Consider the following 24426-nt stretch of genomic DNA (forward strand, 5'->3'; position numbering starts at 1 on the left):
TTTTTCAAAAGTTTTTTTTTAACCCCTAAATCACCTCTAAATTCATCCTCAATGTTTCATATATTTTTAAAATAAATATTTCTCAAAACTCACATGAAACAATAAATCCTAAATCCTAGATATATTCATGGAAAAAAAATCTAATAGAATTTTTTTCCGATATGGTATTTTGGGTATATTGAAAATAATTAGATTTGGATATGTAGAGAAACTCATTAATATCATAAAATTTTAAAAGTTATTATTTTTTTATGTAAAATTTAATATTTTTTTATACAAAAAGACATTATAGTTATTTTTTGGGAAAAATCTGAAATTAAAAAAAAAAATTAAAATTGTGTTTGACAAATTATTTTTTATTTCTTATTTTTTAAGAATCATTAACAAAAAATTTAAAATAAATTTATAAAAATTAAGAAACAAAATTACGGTCTCGTTTAGATTTACCTTTTTTTAGAAAAAGAAAGTAATAATAATTTTGCTTATCTTATGTTCTTAAAATTATTTTAAAAAATTTTAAATTTTAAGATAAAAAAGTTAATACCTCATTTTTAAATGGAATAGTAAACGTATCTAAACAAATTAGTGTTAAAAATGTTTGTTTATTTATATGAAAACTTTGAAAAGGGACGATTAATTCATATGTTTTCTAGTTAAGGTCCAAGGAAGAAGTCTTAAAAAGGGACAAAATAACAATCCAAAATTGAAAAAAAAAAAAAAAAAAAAACCCAAAGTCTTCTAAAACCCAATTAGGAAAGGTCTAAGGTCCATAGCTGTACAATTTTTTTATTTTATTTTTATATTTTTGGTAGTTTTTTCTTTAGGCTTATGTGGGTAATCATGATTGGCTGTTCCCAAAAGAAATAAATATTGTAATCTCATCACATCTCTGCAGATTCCAAGGGGAACTTCACCAAAGATCTAAGCAGCAAAGAGGGAAGCATGGATCCATGCTTTTGTTACACTATGCAAATACAGACAAGTTTTATAATTAAATAAAAATAAAAATATTATATTTTTATAGGAATTGTTGTTGCCAAGGCAAAGATGAAACGATGTCGTTTAATCTTTACTTGGAATATTCACTGTTTCTTTCAGAGCTGGTCTAAAAGAAAGTCAATGTCTTCACCTATGGGGCCTCAGGCTTCATTTTTTTCTTTTCTTTTTCTTTTTGTTCTGTTTCTTTTCTAGTTGTCCTTTAAAAGAACAGTGTCTCAGTTCTACAGCTTTCATCTTTGTCAGAAAACAATGTGTGTTTCGGTCATGTAGACTACATTTTCAGGTGCTATCTCTGCTCTGAAAATGGTGGTTTTGCATGTTGGTGAAGACATTCCCTTCGCATTTTAATGGGTGTCCCCTCCAACAAGGTAACCGGGTCTCTCTGATTTTCAGTCTTCTGTAATGGGTCTGTGTTAGTTTCTCTGGTTTGTGTTATTTTTGATTAATTTCTATGCCTATTTTCTTTGTTAATATTATCTTCTTTATGTTTGGGTAGGACCAGTGGCTACCTTTCCATTCTTTAGCCATTTTATTTTTGGGTTTTCTCATGAAATTGTTCTTCTTTCTTCAAAGATCACATTAACTTTTTCTTCTTCCTTGAAAATGTGTTGGGTGTTCAGTTGCTCATCCTCCTTATGGGTTTTTAATTTTATCTGTTCTTCAATTTATTGTGTGCAGTAAGAATATCTGTCTCCACTTTTTCCTTCTCTGTTCCTAACATACTGCTTGGAAGTCCATTCATTATTTCCTTTGAAAAAGCAAACATTTGAAGTTTTCATTTTGGGAATATCTGAGGATGTAACATGGTAGGCTTTGAATTTCTTCATGTCTGGGCTTTGTTTGGCTACTTAGAAGAAGTAGATGTTGAAGGTCTTATTGGACAATCCCTAATAGCAGTTGTTGGCACAGCACAAAAAGATAGTTATTTTGATAATAAGAAGTCTGCACTTCTTTGAAATGATGGAAAATGGCATGCCAAATGGGATGTAAATACATGCTTCGTTCAGCCCATGTCTTGTATATTTTGCAACCTAAATAACCAGCAGCATCATTTATCAGAGTGAACACATTTCTTTTCTGGACTTTGTTGGCTGAAATTATCAGAATCTTAACTCATGTGGTGGTGCATAAAGATTTGTAATTGCTAATTGTTGATGTTCCACATTTTGTGATTATTCTCAAATTTGTGGAGCAACAAGTTTTCAATTAGGGTCGATTCGATTTCCGAGCTGTAATGGTTGTTTAAGATTTCTCTTCTTTTGTATTGCTCTGCAGACCCAATATCCAAAACTAAGGATATTTCAGTCTTAAATATGCATTTTGGTAAAACAATTCATGCTAGGGATAAGGTTAGAATTGACGGTTGAATCCCAAGTGGATGACTCTTAAGATGTAGGTCATGTTTGGTTCCTAGAAAATTTGAGGGAAAGAAAATGGAGAGGAAAAATATGAGGAAAAGAAAAAGGCAATGAAAACTTATCAATTTTTTTTCCTATTTGGATGTCTATGGAAAAGTTGAGGGAGGGAAAGAAAATTAAATTGTTGAGCAATGCACCTTTCCCAAACTTTCCTCACTTTTATCTAAAGAAAACGGGGAAGAAAATATTTTAGCATTTTCCTCCCTCTTTTCCTTATTATTTTTTTTCTTACTTTTTTCCATGACATCCAAACATGAGAAAATCATTATTCTTAGCATTTTTTTCTTTCTTTAGTACTTTCCAAAACCAAATATAGCCATATGATTTTTAAAATCAGGTCTTACCAATAAACTTTCAGTCTTAAAATATGCATATTGGCAAAACAATTCATATTAAAGATAACATTTGGCTTCAAAATGGAAACAAAGTGGATGGTATGATTCATTTAAGATGTATGATTTTCTAAATCAGGTCTTACCCATTGGGAGGATGAATTTATTCACTATCTTGCCTAGAAACCATGGAAGCTGGTGTGCAAAAATTGCCTATGAACAAATTAAATGTTACTTCTTTACACTGAAATGTTTCATACTATTTTGTATGTGTGCTAACTAAGATATGGCTCTCGATGACATTTTTTAGAAATTTGATTATAGTCACTTATTACTCTGGTTATTTTATGTGAAATCATCAATATTTTATCTTTCTGTATTTCACAGGTTGGCACCGGGCATTGATTAGTTCCAGGTTGCAGCCTCAAGGAAACATGAAATCGGGATCAAAGAAGCAATGGAACTCCATAGTACCTTTTCGGTTGAGGGGCAAATCAGCCACTCGCTTTTGCATGTACCCCAAAGTAAAGTCAGCTGGCCGTAGCCCAGGAAATACACCAGTTTATCTAAATGTGTATGACTTGACAGCCATCAATGGCTATGTCTACTGGGCAGGCCTTGGTGTCTTCCACTCTGGTGTGGAAGGTCAGCTGCCCTCTCTATTTTGATGCTTCTGCTTCATCTTTGAATATATAGAAATTACCTTAGTAATAGCCTACCATAACATGTCTAGAAGATTATTACACTGTTGATGTGTAACTGTTCTAATCATGTTTCTCCACACCCATTTATTTTCATTTGAAAGAAAATATTACAATAACAAAATCAAACATATAAGGTTTATGATTTAATTGAAATGGTGGCACTATAAGGAGTAAAATGTCTCCATATAGCTTTTGCAATCATTTTTCATATGTTATCATATAAGACCTATATTGGTATTATTTTTTCTCAAATTTATTTTGGTTGTCAAGTCTTTTTGTTAGTTAGTGAATGGATTAGGCATGCCTCATTTTAGCATGTGTAGGTAAATGAATTACAAAATACATATGGCTCTAATAGAATCACCTCAAGTAGTTGAGATGAAGGCTCTGTGAATTAGTTGAGATTTACATGTATAGATGCAGGACGCTACCCCATACATATATTAAATGCAGACATCAACTATCTGCAAGACTGACAGTTAGGACACTGTCTAGGTTTAGATGTGAGGGCAGTTTTTGATTTTGGCAATTTTACTGTCTTTTTTTTTTTTTTTTTTAATCTCTATGTTGGAATAGATATCTGATTTGCATGTGCATATTGACAGTTCATGGTGTAGAGTATGCCTTTGGAGCCCATGACTACCCAACAAGTGGTGTTTTTGAGGTTGAACCCCGGCAATGTCCTGGCTTCAAGTTTAGGAAGGCAATTTTCATGGGCACTACATGCTTGGACCCTGGTCAATTTAGAGAGTTCATGGAGCGTTACTCGGCGAATTACAATGGGGATACATATCACTTGATTATTAAGAACTGCAACCATTTCTGTGAGGATATCTGTAACAAGCTGACTGGGAACCGAATTCCAAAATGGGTCAATCGACTAGCAAGAATAGGTATTTTGCACAGCACCTCTACTGATCTCACACCATCTATTACTTTGACATTAACTTGAGCCTCAATTATAAGTTGGTTTTGGTGATTGTTAAGCAAACTATCCTTTGCCATATGCCTAAAAGTGCCTTGCTTCTACAAAACACTCAGCTGTGACCATTGAGGGTTGTCACTTTCTTATATTCTTCATATACCCATATTTCATGTTCCATTCATCTTTCTCTTTTCCTTTCCTTGTAGGTTCACTTTGCAACTGCATACTCCCTCAGGCCCTTAAGGCTTCTGCGGTGCGACACAAGCCCAATTTCCGAAACTACGAAATTGAAAAGAAGAAGCTGAGAACTGCCTTTAGTTGCTTGTCATCAATCTCAATGCATCAGAAGGAAGTATCGTTATCTTCATTATTTCTGCACTCTCACTACAAAGGCTGCCTACCGCCATGGGAGTTGAAAACATCAAAAAACAGCAGATTGAAAGAAGGGTAAGAAGACATCCATTAAGCAGTCTTCGCCATGTTGATGCTTTTGATAATTTCATGAACCTCTAGGCTCTAAGAGGGCAAAAACTGGGCAAGGTTGCTATTTTGCGTGTTAATGCAGAAAGCTTTTGAACTTCCATTTTACCTTTTCCTCTGTGCTGTACTATGTTTTTGGACTGGTGATTGTGGATTTGCTAGATTTATATTGTAATGTCATTGATCTTGATATGCTAAGTTACATTTTCATAGCAGAAGAAATGGATGGCTGCATTCTTCTCAAACCATCTTTGACCTATAACGGTTTTTATTTTTTATTTTTTAGTGGTCTGAATATTCTCTGCTTATGTATTTCAAACCCTGCAAACCCAGTTGAAGAGTACTCTCTCTAGACTCCTGATGTACTACATATCAATGTAGGCAAATTTTTGGGAGGGGACAAATAGGTTTAGTGGAAGTAGAAGCCACAACTTGTGGAGGTAGTTTAAGAATGTAGAAGAGTGTAAATAATTTTTTATTTTATTTTATTTTATTCTATTAGTCTTATATTTTTGGGAAGAGTCTTATTGGGATTGTGCTAGTAGAGTCCCATTCTTTTTATAAGTAGAATCCCCTTCCACTTTGAGTTTTGTTTTGATTACAAGCATATTCTTATTGGGATTGTGTTAGTGGCCTATAAAAGCAGGTCACCCCACACTCTCTATATATGAATACCAATTTATCAAACAATTTTTCAGAGAATTTTTTAGAGAGTTTTTTAGGGAGTATTTTCATACATCTATTTGGAGGAATTTTTTTCAATACCCGAGCCCTACACATCTTGCTTACAAAGTGCATCCAAGGCAAGATCTGGCTGTTGAATTTTGGAGGTAGACCATTGGTACCCTAGTGTATCGAGTTCGTCTTCGAGGAGGGTGGATTTATTTCAAGGACAGTGTTTGTCATGTATCAGTCGATAAGTTTTTCTTCTTATTAATTTTGTTCTTTGTTTGTGTCTTTTGGGCTAGTCATTTGTTTCCATACTCTTAAATCCAACAATCTAGAAATAAATCCAAATGGAAGCTTCTCTAGTTCACACCCGTCCTGACACCTCTAAAATTGATCCCTTCAATGAGACATTCTTTAAGAAATGAAAGGAAAGAGTTTTCTTTGCAATTGATGTAGTGAACTTGGAACACATTTTGATTGACCCAAAACCAGAAGATGGTTTTTATCTGTTACCAACCTGGGAAACAGGAAAGAAACAAGTTAGGCATGCTATTTTGAGTACCCTTTCTAATGAACTTTTTAATATTTATTGTCAATTTAAAGTTGCAAAAGAAATTTGGGGTGTAATGTTGGTAAGTTCAGGAGTACCCTTGAACTTGTGGGGGGAAGCTATCCTATCCACATGTCATATTCAAAATGGAATACCTTCCAAGAAATTCCTAGGTTCTAAGTTTGAAATGAAAGATCTAGGAAAGATAGAGGTGGTTTTAGGAATTAAAATAACTAAAACACCTAATGGGCTTAAACTTTCTCAAGAGCATTATGTTGAAAAGATCCTAAGGAAGTTTGAACACTTTGATTGTAAACCAGTGTCAACTCCTTATGATCCTAGCTCACAGCTAAAGAAAAATAGAGAACATAGTATTGCCCAAATAGAGTATGCTTATATCATAGGGAGCCTAATGTACTTAATGAATTGTACCAGGCCTGACATTGCTTATGCAGTAGGTAGATTGAGTTGATGCATCCAAAGTCCTAATCAGGACCATTGGATTGTTGTTTGTAGAGTCCTTAAGTATTTGAGAGGCACCATTAACTATGGTTTGTGCTTTGGTGGATTTCCAAGTGTCCTTGAAGAATTTAGTGATGCAAATTGGATCTCGGATTCAGATGAGATGAAATCCATTAGTGGATATGTTTTCATCCTTAGTGGAAGTGCAGTTTCTTGGAAGTTTGCTAAGCAAACTTGCATTACTCGGTCTACTATAGAAGCTGAGTTTATTGCCTTAGAAAATGCAAGTTCTGAGGTCGAGTGGCTTAGAAACCTCTTAGCAGATATCCCTTTATGGACGAGACTAGCCCTCTCCCCGTCTGTGCCTATTTGTGATAACAAACTACAATTGCTAAAGCTAAGAGTAAAATATTTAATGGGAATAACAGGCATTTACGCCTAAGGTACAATATTGTGCGGCAACTGCTTGAAACAGGGGTTATATCCTTAGAATTTGTGAGGTTAGAGTTGAATTTGATCAATCCTTTGACCAAACCACTAAATAAGAAACTAGTGGAAGAAACATCGAGGGGGATGAGGCTTATGCCTATTACAGAAGTCAAGAGTGGTGGTAACCCAACCTATTGGAATGGAAATTCCATGAAGTAGGTTCATATGGGTAATAACAAATCACTTGTTGACTTGAGGTGATCTATCAACTCTAATTGTATGAGAGTCCATCTCTATGGTGTAAATAGAACGTATTCTACATTGATTAAGGTTGAGTGTTTACTCTTAATTCCTTATGGATGGAATGTTTAAATGCAGAACATACTTGATGGATTCACCTATATGAGAGTGGAGGTGGGACTGCTTCCTATGAGAACTTGGGTAGGTTCTTTAGAGCTTTCATGAATATCTAGGCAGGCCGCATGACCTATTTGTGCCAACCCGTTTTGTACAACTCATAGTGAAATTGAGAAAACCAATGTGGATAAAAGTCTCTTGAGTTACATCAAGAAGCACTAGTTCATAGAAATTTCTTCACTGTGTTTTGTGATTCAATACTTATTTGTCCTAAGACTAGTTCATAGCCTTTAGGCACCGGTATTGATTCATTGGATTCTTTTTTCCTCAAAAATATATATATATATATATATATATATATATATATATATATATATATATATATATATAAATTACATTTACACTTTGTGGGGGATTGTAGGAAGAGTGTAAATAATTTTAAGTTTAATTTTATTTTATTCTATTAGTCTTATATTTTTGGGAAGAGTCCTATTGAGAATTATTTTTAATTTATTTTATTTTATTTTATTCTATTGGTTTTATATTTTTGGGAAGAGTCTTATTGAGATTGTGCTAGTAGAGTTTCATTCTTTTTATAAGTAAAATCCCCTTCCACTTTGAGTCTTGTTCTGATTACAAGTAGATTCCCATTGGGACTGTGTTAGTGGCCTATAAAAGTAGGTCACCTCTCACTCTTTATATATGAATACCAATTTTTCAAAGAAATTTACAAAGAGTTTTTCAATACACATCTCGCTCACAGAGTGCACCCAAGGCGAGATCTGGTATCCTAGTGCACCAAGTTCGTTTTCGAGGAGGGTGAATCTATTTCAATGACAGTGTTTGTCATGCCTCAATCGATAAGTTTTTCTTCTTATTAATTCTTTTATTTGTTTGTGTTTTTTGGGCTAGTCATTCGTTTCCATACCCTTAAATCCAACAAAGAATTGGGAGTTGGTTTAGGTACATGCCTTGCACAATGCTTTCAGAATCAAACCACTAAGATCATCAACCGGTCTCCTATCTGGTTTGGTTATCATCTTTGGCCCCTTTATGGCTTGAGTCGGAGAAGAACCATTTGACCCAACGATCAAACGGTACACCGCATGAAACAATGATGGATAAGACACAAAATCTTATTCTTTTTAAGGAAATTCAAGTCCTTAGTAGTTTTACAACTTGAAACCAATGTAACATACTTTTCTTAACTTGTCACCTCTAAGATATGACAACCCAATTCATTGGTTGAATAATTCATATAAATATGCACAAATGGTAGGATTCAAAACTTTACAAGATAATACTTCTTTTTGTTAGGAAAACAAGGAAAAAAATAATAAAAAATATATATGGTGTGTGTAGTACCACTCAAGATCATTTCGGGCGATATTTGGACAAAAACATTTGGGTATAAAACAATGTCGGACTAATATTATCGAATAATGGGGTTCAAGGATGAACCACTAGGAGCATCGATACACAACGAGGGGTCATTTGGCACCCAACAATCAAATAACTCAGAAAAACCTTAATGAAAGTCTAACACCTCATTACTTGGTAAAAGTACAAACCTTCAAGGTTTTTAGGAAGTGCTTGTACAAATTAGGAGGTATGAGGTTCATAAGTTGAAAAGACAATACCAATAGAATGCTTCCCAAGGAAACACCACTTGTCGCCTGACACGTGCCACCTTGACCAATAGATGAAGTTTCCCAAGTTAGATTTGACACAAGTTCCTTCACAAGGAAAAAGCCAACTACATGTCCACCAATCAACATCTACCAGAGAAAAACTATCAAGGCTAATGATATGCCAGCGAGAGAAGGGTAGAGGAAAAAAGGGAGAGGAATATCAAGCTTGAAGATTGGAGAAGTGTGAAGAGCTGGGGGTTATATTATATTGGTCCTAACAAAAAAGGTTGTTGACAGGCTTATCTACTGACAATCCAAATCCTCCGGACAGCCGTGCACGTGACATAATAGACTACTAATAGTATTTAATATTTATATATAAGTTATATAACATTATATAGGTGAGCCAAAAGCCTCATAAAATTCTAGAATTCCCATAATTTCAAGACATTTTAATTGCTTACATTTTTATGACATTATTTTATATTTCTAATTCTTATCATTTTTCATTCGTAACCATAAATTAAATAGTTCATCATGTCATCTTTAATCACCATAACTTTTATCTATGACTATAAAATACAATCATAAATTTTTTTTTTTAAAAAAAACATAAAGAATATGAAAAATTTACCACAAAGGTTGGTAAAAAATTAAAAATAAATAAAAATGCTTTAACAAAGTCTTATTACAAGTTCTTGTCACCTAATATTGTGTCTTCCTTTCACAAAGGAAACTTAAATTCTAAGAGTTACTTATAAAATTGTTTAAGCAACATGAAAAATCCGTAGAGCATGTCCTCATCCATGGTAGTTGGTCTCCTAATCTTTGATATGTAGAGTTCTCCCTATTTTGTTTGCTTCGGGTTTTCCTCCATCGTTGTTGTTGGTTTTATCACGTTCATTTTGTATCATTAAAAAAAAAAGAATTATTTTTGAGGTTTTATTTTTATTTACAAATAATAAAATTCAAATATGGACATGTTGATTACTATTACAATGGAATGCGTTCGAGATGAGTAACCTCTATTTTGATTTATCTGATTCATAGAAAGTAATTTTTATCCTTATTTGAATAAATATTAAACGAGATTTAATGAGGTGAGAATTTTTATTTACCCAAATTTTAAAAAATAAATATATTTTATAAATAAGTAAAAATATCATAATTTTCATTATTGTATGTGTTAAAAATAAAAAATTAAATTATTTGATATATAATCGAGATAGGATAAGACAATACCTTAACCCGCCCTAAACCTATCCTGTATTTAAAAAGAAAAAATTCAAACCACTCTCATCTCGTTTATTTTAATTTCAAAATTAAAACTCTTTCCATGGTCATAAGACTCATAACTAATATTGAGGGGAGAGCAAAACGGTGCGTTTTAAACCGAGTAAACAGCGTGTCAAACACGTCGTTTTTATTTTATTGCAAGTACCATCAAACGACGACGTTTCAATCATTTCTGTCCACGAACAGAAAAAAAAAAATGCTGCCAGTAAAGATCTGAGACAGCTCAGACCTTACGCAGAAATTAGGTCAACTCTGACCTCAGATTAACTCATTCACTAATGCAAAATGATTTCATCTCGTACTCATCCTTACGATTGAATCAAACTATTTGATTCTCTAGCCGTGAATCCTGTGATATAGTATTCGAAACTCCATTCTCCTCGTACCGTTTCTTCACAAAAATCAAACAGTTTTGACAGATTTTGAAAATAAGGTCAGAATTAAACCGTTTAATTTGGTCTGACCATGGGTAAAGGAGGGGGCTGTGTCCTAAGCAAGAAGAGAATGCCACCGTCCGTATCCGACGATCCTCCCAACGAGGACACGGATATCCCTGTTCCGCTTCTGGACACCGCTATTCCAGAAGCTGGTGACCTCAATTCGCCTTCGAAATTGAGAATCTTCATCGTTTTCTATTCCATGTACGGACACGTGGAGATTTTGGCGAGGAGAATTAAGTCGGGAGTGGACAGCGTTGACGGGGTTGAAGGGGTTCTTTTCCGGATCCCGGAAACGATGCCGCCTGAGGTTTTGGAGCAGATGAAGGTGCCGCAGAAGGCCGACGACGTGCCGGTGATGTCCGAGGCCGCGGAGCTGGTGGAGGCTGACGGACTGCTGTTTGGTTTTCCGACCAGATACGGCTCTATGGCGGCGCAGATGAAGGCGTTTTTCGATTCCACGGGGCAGCTGTGGAGGGAGCAGAAGCTCGCCGGCGTGCCCGCCGGATTCTTCGTGAGCACCGGAACACAGGGTGGCGGCCAAGAGACTACAGCGTAAGTGTTTGTTCCAGTTTCTCTTGGGATTTTCTTGAGAATTTCAACTTTTTCTGTGGTGCTATGCGGAAAAAATCACAATTGCATGGATTTCTGCACCATGAATTAACTACTGTCTTGATACATTGACATTGAATAGGCTTTCCATTGAATTGGACATAGACACAATTCAGGTAAAGATTTAGGCAAATATTAGGTCATCATCTCAAGTAGGCAATAGTATTTAAGATCATGAAATTTTTCTGTAAACTTCACATACGTATTTTGTATTAGCCAAATTTTCAAGTTAGATTGAATGCTTAATGAATTAGCAGCGGATTGATAGTTAGGATAATATGGTTGTGATTTTCTTCCAAACAGGATAAATTGGGGTTGTCTATCCATGAGTGGAAAACATTACTTGATATGAAAGTTATCGATCCACCCATAAGCATATCTAGTTGCTTGGATTGAAAGTTATTTGAGCGAACCGAGAGCGAGTGTGATGTTTGCATATTTTTTAGAATGGATGGAGATGTATATTTAGTTATTAGTGTCAATCTAGGGCTTTGGAAACCCAGAGGAAGAACCTGCTCAATATGAAAATGTTTTATTGTTTATTCAAATGTAGGAGTTTCGAAATTTTGGGAATACCTAGAATAGTTTGGCTTTTGATTTGCTTGTTTATCATTACAAGTGTTGGGGAAAGGATCATGTATTTTTACTTGAGATCGGTTTGTAGGGTTGTGTGTGTGCCCACATGAGGGAGAGATTAGAGAGCCGATGATGATGAAAGAATAACCTATGGCTTTAACAATCTCTTGAGGGTGTGAAAGTAGTATGTGCAGTCCCACCATGTATATCCAGAACTCTGTATGGGATTTTATCAAGTAGTAGTGGGTCTTGTTAATATTTTGAGTAAGCTGCATTTTCTCAGAAAAAGTAATCATATTTTGGCATCATTATTGAGCCATTTGATCTTCTTTATCATTCTCACAAAAAGCATAAGTCCGGGAGCTGAGAATGAATTATTTTGCATCTCATTGATCTCAATAATTCAGATTCACAAATTGTTCCTAGAGACATTGGGAATAATTCAAAGAATGACTTGAGCATAAGAAAGGAAAAGCATATTAAGATAATAAGAAGCATATTTTTTTCACTCTATAATTTCTTTTTAGGATAAATCAGGAATGATATTGCTAATGAATTTGAGAAATATTAAATTGTATTTTGTTTGTGGCTTTGTACACTAGATAAAGGTTGGGAAATTTCGTCACGATGGTTGGGTGAGAAACAAGCAAGTTATCAGTCACCATGTGATGGGATGTGAACAAAGGAAACACCTTTTTCTGGTTTTTGGTCTGCAGTTTTGAATAAGATAGGCACTCCTGCTGGAATGCTGTTCAGGGAGAGATTTCGGAAGTTGATTGCCCTCACCTTACTTGAGCACCATGTATGATATTCCCATCTTTACAAACCTGCATATATTATAGCTTCCTTGTCCTGCTGCTCCATGTGTCCTGCAATAGCAGCAATTATCAGGATTTTAAACATCATATGATCCCAAAGTATGGATTCTACATTTTCTGATCAATAAATTTCCAGAAATGAGTAGCACCTCCATAAATTTGTAGTGTAATCAGTCTTTTTTTTATCTTGCTTTCAACTAGAGGTACCAACCACCAACTACATTCCTCTTTAACATCTGTGAAATACGTTTAAGATGTTGCTTATTCCATATTCGTCATTGTTTCCTCAAAAGCACATTTTCTTGAGTTCAGCCTCAGAATATGAACTTCCTTTATTTCATATAGATTCTGTTGTATAAAATTTGATGTATGAATAATAATATATAAAATAAAAAGATGGAAGTCATAATTTGATTTTGAGATTACTTGTTTCTCATCATTTGGAGATTGGGATATTTTATCTTTTTAGTCATAAGTCACTAATCCATGGATTATGTAATGTTTAATTGTTGCAGTTGGACAGCAATCACCCAGTTAGCTCACCATGGGATGCTCTATGTTCCCATTGGGTACACATTTGGAGCTGGGATGTTCAAGATGGACTCCATTAGAGGGGGGTCTCCATATGGTGCAGGTGTTTTTTCAGGAGATGGGACAAGGGAACCAAGTGAGACAGAGCTAGCACTTGCAGAGCATCAAGGCAAGTACATGGCTGCAATAGTCAAGAGGTTTGGCCGGCCTCGAACCCTCGAACCCTAATTCCCATGCACAGTCTAAATTAGCATTGCTAAACTGGTTTGAACACATTTTTACTTGTCTTTGTAATGGTCTTCAGATATCATGTTTTAGTAGGTTTGAGATGTCTGGGGACCCTATTGTTTTAGTGGTTTCTGCCACCCCATTGTTTGTCCCAAATGTTGTATATGATTTTGATATTCTTCTATTTGATTGAATAAACCTTAATAAAATTGTGGGTTATTCTTTTGGTACTTGTTTTGATATCATGATTCTTTTAAACAAGAGGTTTTCCATTCGGGGGCTTTTGTTTTGGGGCTCATTACCTTTCATCATGGAATATGCATTTGGAAGGATACATGTAGGAGGTGTTTGTTTTTTTTACTTAATTTTAAATAAAGCCTAAAACTAAATAGTGTTTATATTGTTAGTATTAAGTTGTTTTTTTAAATATTTTATTTCTATTAAGTATTAAGAAATGAAAAAAATTTAATAGATTATTTTTAGTGTTTTAGAAATATTCAAATATTTTTGTTTTTTCTATTCAATTAAAATAAAAAAAAAGTAATAAATTAACAAGAAAATAAAAAACAAATTATCTGAAATTTAAAAGCAAATTGTTTTCAACAAAAAAAATTTAAAAACAAACAATTAGTTAACTTGGGAAAAAAATTTTCTTCTGCTAATAAATAATAAACATTGGATGTAAAATTAAGAAATTTTCTTCTACTAATTAACGATAAACATCGAATGTAAAATAAAATCTAATTGCAAATGTAGAACAATACCAAGAACCTATAACATATAAGAGGTCTCTTGATTGAATTTGTGAACATTTTGAAAACATTCAAAAAATTATTTTTCAAAATTAAAATGGGATATAATGATTGAAAACAACTTTAATTTAAAAAAAATTTGAAAATTATAAAAGTCATCTTAGTATTGTATTTGAAGTATCGCTCTCAATCATGTAAATGTTATCTGATTTGAACCCTAAGATCTAAGGCTTTCATAACTTTAAAATACATTACAACTATAAAGATCATATCAATATTGTATTTTATTAAACAAATTTTTATTTTACAAAATATGGGAAAACAATTTTAAAAAGATTATTCTCAAATAACAGTTTTTTAAAATTGTTTTCAAAAATACTTTCCAAATAAAACTAGAAAACATGAAATACTTTTTAACAAAAAATATTCTAAAACCATTTTTTTTTTTTAAAAAAAAAAAATTCTCTTTTCAAATTTTTATATTAGACTCGTTTTTTTTTTTTAAAAAAAAAAATTGAGCATAATGTAATTATAAAAAAAATGGAGAAAAAGGGAAAAGAACTCATCTTTTCAAACAATTTTGCATTCAACGTTTTCCAAAGTACCCTACATTCAAGAGATCAATGTAAACATTGTGCACGACTAAGGAAAAAATCTCATAAAGCCGAGCCTAATAGTTTTTCTGTGGTCGCAATTTAAAAACTAGTCGGTGCAAATACCAATTTTTATATTTATTTTTCAAGAATATTTTTTCCTACCACTTAACTCAAAGCAGCACTTCCAGCTTTCTAAACTTGAAACCAATTCCAACAATCTTCAGAACTTAAAATCCAATATTCCAAATTTTCATTTCAACCAGCACAAATGCCAAACCACAATGCCTAGGTTCAGCATTGCAGGCAAGATAACCAGCCCAGAATATAATTTCCCATGCGGGAGGATGAAAGGTAAGTCCCTCCCCAAAAACAGAAAAGGATAAAAAAAAAAGGTAAATTAAATAAATAAATACATAGACAAGATCCTCAATTGTTCCACATCAGAATAAAAAGGAAAAAAGTCCCAGATGATATTGCAAACACATGACAACGTTACACCAGCGTACAAACATAGTCCAGTGCCACTTGCATGGTTGTGAAGAACCACAGTTGCGCACTGGGAAGGATGCCCGAGACCAAATTTACAGGCCCTTTAGCCTTCCAACCAGAATTTGGTGCTTGGAAATGCAGGCAGCTGCTACATGCACCGTGGGAAGAAGGTCTGCCCCACATACCCACCAGCCATCGCCCTTCTCACATTCGATTCAAACATCTTTGGGTTATCCCTCAACACAGCAGCAGCATCATGATTGAGCGGATCTTCGTAATTGGGTTGCTGCATGCACAAACAGAGACGGTAAACACAAGGAATCCACCAAGTAGTCAGGGTGTTACTGGTGAAAGCAAAAATCATACCGTGAAAAGATGAAACAATCCATAAATTATAGTGTTTATATTAAGAACAGGTTTCCAGTCCTCTCTTAGGATGTTGAGGCAGACGTTTCCTTCCAAGTCAATGTTAGGATGGTAGACCTGAAAATTAAATGTACTGTCAAATCTACCAGACCACATATTCTAAGCAGAAGCATAGAGCAATTGGCAAAGAAGAAATTTTTTACCTTTGTCTTGCACTTGACTTTTGGTGCCTCGTGAGGATAGATGGGAGAAACTTGGAAAGAGAACACGAATGTACCACCTCTGTGACAAGAAAACAAGATCCTTGGTTATATAATTCAGCTTCCAAGCAAAAAGGAATAGCAAAAATAACCACAAGACAAAAGAAAATTAAAGGCTCTTCATTGCCAGAGAAGAATAAAACCATAAACTTGGGAAACTGTCGATAGTTTTTCTCTATAGAAAGAGTCTTAACCCCTTCGAACTTATAGAGTTCTTCTTAGTAGCATGACTAGCATTTTAACCCTTACATTCTTAAGCACCATAACTAGCAACTTGAACCATGTGGAGCAGGACCAAAAATGAAACACCATTACCAGACACAAGAAAGAGAAAGATTATATATAAATATATGGAGAATGACCCAACTGGATGGTCCCAAGAAAGAGATTACTTGGGCCATAGGTTATCATGATTGAAACCACCTGATTTGAGGAAAAAAAAATGCTTCTCCCTCGATAAAAATTAAGTTAAAAACTGTCAGTAGCAGAAAAAGGCAAATCGTCTACAATAATTTTTTCTTTAAGAGCCTTCAGAAAATAGAATTATCCAATCAGTTGAATTCTTCCCCATTTGGCCCTTAGATGGCATTCACTGAATGTTAAGTGATTGGGCTCTCATCCACTTGAAAGCCATGCATTTAAGGAAAAAGATGCTTATAGAAATCCCAATAGTCAACTCAAAGATCTTCGGTGAAAGTAGATACAATAGGAAAGAACAACATTTAAACATGATTAAGAATGTACAAAGAACTGTGCAAAAAATCACTTACAAATAGTATCCTTCATCAGGCCGAATGGTAACCTCAAAGCTCATCAGGTCATCCTTGCCATTGGGAAATGATATGCAACAAGTTTTGGGTAGATTCAGTTCACTGATATCTACAAGATCAGAAGTTCCAATAATTAGACAAGATTCTCAAATGGTATAACTCTACCAGCAGAATTCAATAGCAAATTTCTTTCATACATTTGATATCAAATCAATCAAAGGGAAAATTAGTAGAAATTAGGAATTAAAAAAAGGAATCTGTAGTGACAATTCTCAATAAACAACAAACAAAATTCTATGAACAAACTAGTGCTGGATTCAAATACCCAGTTCCTTAATAAGGATAATTATGAATTAATAGTCAATGATAGAAAAAATAGGGGCCATATGAATGAAACTTTTTATTTTGGCAATGTACAAAAACCATACACATCAACCATTCACCACATAACATATCATAAATCAAACCAAGAAGTAGAAACAATCTCTGGAGAAGTCAAGTAGCAATCCATGCCCTCCCCCTAGACTTGGTCCACAATCTTTGGATGTGTTGACTAGACTTTGGAGGAACAACATTAAAAGAGGTTCTTTCCAGGGTAGTATATTGGACTTTGAAGAAAGGAAATTATTGGTATGCAACATGCAAATTTTTTATGTTTATGAGAATAAACAAATTGTAGAATATTTGAGGACAAGGTGATTTCAGTGCATTTAAAACCTTGATAGCAAAGATTCTTTTGTGTGAGGCCCTGTGATGATTTTCAGGTTGGAACCCCTTTCACAGACTTTTTGATTCCATTAGAATGTGAATCTTGTTTCCTTTGAATCAATACCCCATATGCATGTGGGCTTTCTCATCCTTTCTTGCAACCAAATTTTTAGTTATAAAAAAAGAAAAAGAAAAATTGAAAGAAGATACTTCATATATGAGTCTTTAAGAAAACATATAAGATAAATTAAATGCCATCATTAAAATAAATGACAAAATACCTTTATGAAGTCGTAATTCTCCCGCACTCTGCTTCTTGACAGGTGCTTTTCCATTGGCATTTTCCGCAATTTCCCTCTGCTTTTCCTTCACTTTAAATAGCTTAATCATTTTTCCTACAGTAAAAATTTAGAATCAGGATACAAGGGATACAAGACTGTGATCACCAAAACCAATCCTGTGCAATACTATTGTTATCTAAATATTAAAAAATAAATAATGTTTGCTGCAAAGGAGGGTATATCTATGACTAAGATACCAAAAGAAAAAAAAAACCCAGCATAATCGTAAAGGGGCTGAACCAGCCTACTAGAAAAAATCTTTGGTAATAGCATCAAGATATATCCCTATTTTCAAACAGACCAAAGGGTACAAAGAGATAAAATCTACAGACAATCTAAGCCCTGCATCCCCAGATCACAAAGCACAATCCACATCATTTCTAGAATAATATATCGCATGCCAAAGCCAAGGATCCAGACCAAACAGAACTGGAAAAAAGAACATTGGAATAAACAATGGTTCACACTCCCCAGCTTCCAACCTGCACATCATGCACTTACTACCTAGATATCAAATGGTAAATAGCAAGGATTTTATCTTTATCAACCTAGTGTAACCATCCTTGCTGTCCTAAGAATCTAAGATTGGTGACAAACACAAGGCAATATAATGAATCAGGATGCTTATACAATTGCCAATCCAATATCACTCCACTAAGACTGGAAAACCAACCAGAATTTTATGCCTTATATTTCTAGATTTTCTCCCACTAAATGAACTGACTAGGTTTACTTGCAAGTACATCAGGACCAGTTGTTGGAAAATAGATTAGCTCTCTCTCTGTTTTTGAAGCCAGCCTCCTTTTCATTTTCATAGGCAAATGGAAGGAGTCGCACACATGATTTGAAGTCAAGCTTCTTCACAAGAAGTTGTGCCTAATTTTTCCTCAAGCAAATCCTTTCATCTTCAAATTATATCAATGCTCTTTTATGAAGTGCTATCCACAAGTACTTTTCTCATCTTTGTCTTATTCATTTGTCATCCACATTTTTTAGCTACTATTGTGGTTTGGCCCTTCTTTTGATACAAGTACAAGAAATTCAAACCCAATACCTAAGCCAACCCCACTAACTTTTACCACTTGTGGTTATTCTCAAAAGCTACAGCCTTCCATCCTGCTATAACCCATCAACCAATTTATGGTATTCGTTCCTTTTTCAGGATGTGCTTCGCTGGGATGAGATGGGTGGAGAGTAAAGCGACAACTTTCTCATGATTTGACAACCTTCACATATTAAAATAACACAAAAGCAGCCCCTTTTCCCTCCAAATTTTACAGATAACCTCAACTTTCTCGAGAAAATCCCTAAAATTTTCTCCCGCTAACCAAATAGATCGTTAGTAAAGTAAAAAAAATCTGAAACCAGTAACTGATGCTAATCTATAACCACTGAGATTTCCACCTATCAAATCCCCAGCCACAAAACTTACAAAGAACCCGATTAAACACTATAATTATTCAGGAAACCATATAAAATTTTAAAATTCGCAGCGGGAAAAGAATTAGTAAACAACAAACAAACAAATCAAAAGCTCGAAACACAAACACACAAACAATACCCACCCTGACCATTGCAAACCACAAGAAGAAAACCAAACAAACAACAAAAAAGAAAGAAAAACTCCAAGAAACCCTAAACAAACCAAAAATCCCGAACCGACAAACCAGAGCGGCACACGCAAACTACAATCGCGGCGATCAGAAGCCCTCGAAAAACACAAGCACAAATTCAGGGCTCTTCGTGCGCAGTCTGCATCTGTAAACCCGGATCGGCTCATGCAGAGACTCCATCGCACGAAGAAACACACATAGGAAGAGATATGAAGCTCACCTGCTTGAAAGTTGAAACAATCGAAAGAGGCAGAGGTCTCAGAGCGCAGGAGAGAGAGAATCTGAATTGTGAAAGCGTGTTATAGTGTATATAATCGTCATCCGCAGCCGCGGATTTGGTTGTATTCGCCCTTCTGATCCTCTCCGGTGCGATTCTACGTGTACCAGGGCTGTGCGCGATGACAGTGCGCCACGACACCGTTTTGTGAGGGGTAATCTCGTCAATGCGTTCAAGAGGCCTGTTTGGATGCTTGGAACAGCATGCTCCTTATCCAGAATAAGGATTATTCTCACTACTTTGGCATAGCCGCGTATTACTTCCCTATCATACAAAGTGGTATCGTATTCTACATTTTCAATGAAGTAGAATACAACACGTGTAAAAGTTGTTCATATTCTAAAATTTTGTCCTTCAATTATTTGATGGTTCGAATTGGATGAAAATAATTGGTAACAAGCCGTTATCCATACTACCAATAATTGAATGGAAATAATTGGTAGAATTTTTATAATGGATAAGCAAAATGATTTATTTATTTATTTCTTATATTTTTAGATTTTTTATTTCTCAAAAAAAAAAATAATAGTAACTCACATATAAAATAAATAATTGTTTAGAAAAAGGTATTTAAAAAAAATTTACCTTATCAAATTTAAATATTTTTGAAAGTGATTTTTAATAAAGAACTTAATTCTAATTATTTTTCAAAATTTTTTATAAACATATAAGAAGCTTGACGGTTTTTTGAATCTTAAGGTGATATATATTTTTTTATAATAATTATTAAATTGATGTTATAAAATTGTAGTGATATCAACTTAAACTAATATTAGGCTCATGAAATTTAATAAGGTAATATTATTAAATTAAGAGTTTTTGTTTCTTAACATAAACATCTCATTAAATTTTGATTCTAAATAAATAAGGCGTGAAGTTCAAGTAATTAACTTCTTTGTTATGATTTTTATGCATTTCTTTAATAAAATAATTAAAAAAAAAATCATGTTTGCATTATTATCATATTTTATATATCTATGAAATATTTGCAAGGGAGAATTGTGTTTTGGGCTCAGCTGGGCCCAAAAATTAACATTTGGTCCTCCAACCACTCATATTTAAGCCAAAGACCCAAACAAAATAGGAAAATTAAGATGAAGGATATTGTCTTTCATTAATTCCTAAAATATCCTTATCCCTTATATGCCTACAAGTGAGTGTGAATTTTAATTTTTTTTTTTATGTTTTTTTTCCTTTTCTATTCCCTATTAAATATTACTTATTTCTAACTTTTTTTTTTCCTTTTTATTCCAATATATATTTCTATTTTATGTCAAATAAAAAACAATAATATTTTTTTATTTTTCATTTTTAAAGATATTGAATCTTTTTGCTCTTATTAAAAGCAATGATAAAAATTTTGAGATTTTTCATCCAAATATTTTTTATCTTTTTGTATTTATCTTTTAGTTTAATTTTCATTTTTTATTTTAAATTTATATTACCCTTTCATCTATATTTTTCTCTTATTTTTTATATTTTCTACATTAACCATATTTTAAAAAATTTTAAAATTAACTATCACTTCACTTTATTATATATATATATATATATATATATATATATATATATTTAAAATTTTTAAAAAGATAAATTTGTTGAAAAAAAATAACTAAGATATGAAGTTCTAATATTATATTAATAATTTTTCTTATCTAGATAAACTAATGAAAAGTATTTTGACCCACAACAAGAAAATTGTCAATACAATTTTTTAGTTAAACTTTAAAAATTAAGTTTCAAATAAAATATATTATACAAAATTTTATCTAAAAATTATTGAAAGTGGTATTTAATTTTTTTATTTATTGACTTTGAAACTTATCTAATTTTTTATTTGAAAGGTAATAGAACATGTTTACAAAAAAAAATTAGTTTTTCATTTTTTAAATAAATGAGTATAAATATATTAAAAAAATTAAAGATAATCTTAGTAAAAAATTTGATAAATATGATTATAATTTTAAATATAGATTCATGTGGATAAAATTTCACAAAAAAAAAAAAAAATAGTGGAAAGAAAGAACATTGCTAAAACTACAAAAACAAAATATGCAATTACAAAAATTTGATGATGAAATTTAAAAATAAAATTCGAAACAATTCTTGAGTGAGAGAATTTGAGTGGGGAAAAAATATTTGAGTGGAAAAAAATGGGAAAGTTTTTCGAAATCACTTTAAATCCTTAACAAAAAGTAGTCTTATACACCATTATACAATTAGTAAATTTGTCTTGTACAGTTAGTGTAATACCCTTGTACAGTTAGTGTAATACCCTTGTACAATAACTCAAATTTCATACATCATTTTATAAATATCTAACAATAGGTCGGTTAACCATGTTTGCATCGGTTTGGTTTTAAAAAGGAAAAAAAATTGTTGTATAATTTTGTTTTACAATCATCATAAGTGAGGTACCTATTAAAATGATCATATACAAGTTAGATAAAATACATGAGATGAATGTATGCTTAACCAATGTGTGTAAGAAATGTCATTTATCCTTAGTTAAGGGAAATAAACAAACAAGTTTTTTAAAATCACTTAAAATCCTTCACAAATAATAATCTTGTACACCCTTGTACAGTTAGTATATTTGTCATGTACACTTAGTGTAAATACCTTATACAGTGACTAAAAAAAAACGTTATTTTATTTTATTTTCAATGCAAAATGTAATTAAAAATAAGACAAAGAAATTACTTAAAAACTATTATTTAAGCCAAATTTATTTATTTATTTCCTTTTATTTTTGGAAATAAAGAAAAAAGAATAAAAAAATTTATTTAACCATAAGAAATATGAATATAAGATCAGTTGGAAAATTTTAAATTTATTTATTTATTTCATTTTATTTTTGGAATTAAAGAAATAAAAAATTAAAAATTTATTTAATCATAAAAAATATTGATATAAGATATATTAAAAAATAGAAATAACCCCAAATTTATTTACTTATTTCATTTTATTTATTAAATTAGAAATTAATTTATTTTAATAGATTAAAATGTGCACAATTTATTTATTACTTTGTTAATTATAAATATATTAAAATTTTCGATAAAAAATAAATAAAGAAAATAAAATTAAAAAGAGTAATAAATATATATAATTTAGTTATTTAATTATTTTTCATGTAAAAGATAGTCCCACAAAAAACACATAATTGATCAATTTCTTTGTTTAATCATAAACATACTATTTTTTATTATTATTAAAATAACTAATGAAAAAAATAAAAATGGATAATCAATGAATGAAATTTAGTTCTTTTTATTATTTTCATACAAAAAATAGTACTAAATAAGGTTTTCAATTTTTATTTTTTAAAATAGTTTTCATTTTTTAATTAAATGTTTTTTCAAAAAGAAAATATAAAAAATATAAATCATATTACTATTTTTTAGAAAGTATTTTTTAAAATAGCTTTCGAACATAATTTTTCTTTATTTATAATTTAAAATAGAAAATAATGTTGATTTTCAATTATTTATAAAAAATAAAATAAAATAATGAAAAATCCAAATTGTTAAAATAGAATTATTATGGTTGCATGAATTATGGTGCAATAAAGACAAAAAAAAAAAAGTTTATGTGAAAGGTCATTGGGTATTTTAGTCCATCACTATTTAATGTCCTTAAAAGGTAATGTATAGATATTTGAAGGATATATTGGTCTTTTAACATCTCATATCATTTTCATCAATTATGGAAGTTATATGGACCAAATGTTAATTTTTGGGCCCAACTGGGCCCAAAACACAATTCTCCCTATTTGCAATTCAATATGCATTAAATTTTAACCAAAAATAAATTTGAAAAATATGTGTTATCATGAGATTATTTGCACATTAAAATTATTATGTTAAGAAATATAATCTTAATAGATTAATTCTAAATATGAAATACTTATTTTCTTAATTGAGTATATATTAATAAGTATATTGTCATGACATATAGTCTTGTATAATTATTGGTAATTTTGCTCCTTTTAATGTTTGGTTATAGAAGTCTTTTTAGATAGGAATTTGCTATCCATTAAATATCAAGGATTGTTGTGACAATTTAAATAAGATTGGTAAATGTTTTGAACTTAAAATTAATTTTTGTATAATTTTTTAAAAACGAAGGATGCTCAAGTGAGATGCAACACTCAAGTGTTGACCACTCAAGCGCCCCACATCGTTCAAGCGCCTAAAGCGCTCAAGCTACCAAAGTGGGCTCAAGTGACCATGAATTTCCAACCAAGATTCTTTCATACAAATTTGATCTAAAAGTCTTTTAAACCAAACCTCTTTGGGATTTACTTCGATAAATACCTCATTGTAATCCTTTGAGAGTAGGAGATAATTTTTAAAGATTCTAGAGATTAGAAAAATACCTCAAACTTATTGAGAAGTTCTCATTGAGGAGAAAGCCTTAAGTATCATACCATTTCCAATCTCTCATTCAAGGATTCGATTTTTAAATCTTGCGTTGAAGACTTTTATGCCTTCAATGAGGTTAAAGTGATCGACTGGAGCAATTAAAGGTTGTTGCACCATGGACATGAATCAAGTTGTATGTATTAAAGAGTAAGTCTTTAGAGTAAAACGGTCAAGTAAATAATCTGTATAACTTGATTTCGTATAGTGGATTTAGATTAGTAGGCCTTAGAGTAAAACGGTTAGTGTGGGGGTTTTCCACGTAAAAATCTTATAACAATTACATATCTCTTAATTTCATTATTATATCATTGAATAATTGATTATCATTGTCATCCTAACATCTCGCATGTTATCCTTAGAACATAAAAATCAT

The 24426-nt window shown here is 32.2% G+C and overlaps 3 protein-coding genes across 6 annotated transcripts; 2 read left to right on the forward strand and 1 right to left on the reverse strand.

Moving 5' to 3' along the window:
- Positions 1-1142: 1142 nt before the first annotated feature.
- LOC100262358 (deSI-like protein At4g17486) lies at positions 1143-5056 on the forward strand. The gene is made up of 4 exons (XM_002280940.4): positions 1143-1367; positions 3137-3394; positions 4059-4346; positions 4585-5056. The coding sequence occupies exons 1-4, from the start codon at positions 1316-1318 to the stop codon at positions 4827-4829; spliced, it is 843 nt and encodes a 280-aa protein (XP_002280976.2). The 5' UTR covers positions 1143-1315; the 3' UTR covers positions 4830-5056.
- A 5311-nt stretch (positions 5057-10367) lies between these two features.
- LOC100257247 (probable NAD(P)H dehydrogenase (quinone) FQR1-like 2) lies at positions 10368-13684 on the forward strand. Its single transcript, XM_002280950.4, has 2 exons — positions 10368-11244; positions 13211-13684. Exons 1-2 carry the CDS (start codon positions 10718-10720, stop codon positions 13452-13454), a joined length of 771 nt encoding a protein of 256 aa, XP_002280986.1. The 5' UTR covers positions 10368-10717; the 3' UTR covers positions 13455-13684.
- A 1500-nt stretch (positions 13685-15184) lies between these two features.
- On the reverse strand, positions 15185-19708 carry LOC100255479 (NEDD8-conjugating enzyme Ubc12). Of its 4 annotated transcripts, none has more exons than XM_059735867.1 (6): positions 19396-19708; positions 17677-17790; positions 16688-16796; positions 15861-15939; positions 15658-15774; positions 15185-15577 (listed from the first exon to the last, which is right to left on the reverse strand). In XM_059735867.1, exons 1-6 carry the CDS (start codon positions 19514-19516, stop codon positions 15440-15442), a joined length of 678 nt encoding a protein of 225 aa, XP_059591850.1. In that variant the 5' UTR covers positions 19517-19708; the 3' UTR covers positions 15185-15439. The 4 variants fall into 4 exon arrangements, with proteins under 4 accessions (XP_059591850.1, XP_003631628.1, XP_019074541.1 ...); XM_003631580.4 differs by having other exon boundaries at positions 19570-19700; XM_019218996.2 differs by having other exon boundaries at positions 19404-19477.
- Positions 19709-24426: the final 4718 nt, after the last annotated feature.

The sequence above is a fragment of the Vitis vinifera genome, chromosome 3, assembly GCF_030704535.1.
Source record: "Vitis vinifera cultivar Pinot Noir 40024 chromosome 3, ASM3070453v1".
In the NCBI taxonomy this organism is placed as follows: Eukaryota; Viridiplantae; Streptophyta; class Magnoliopsida; order Vitales; family Vitaceae; genus Vitis; species Vitis vinifera.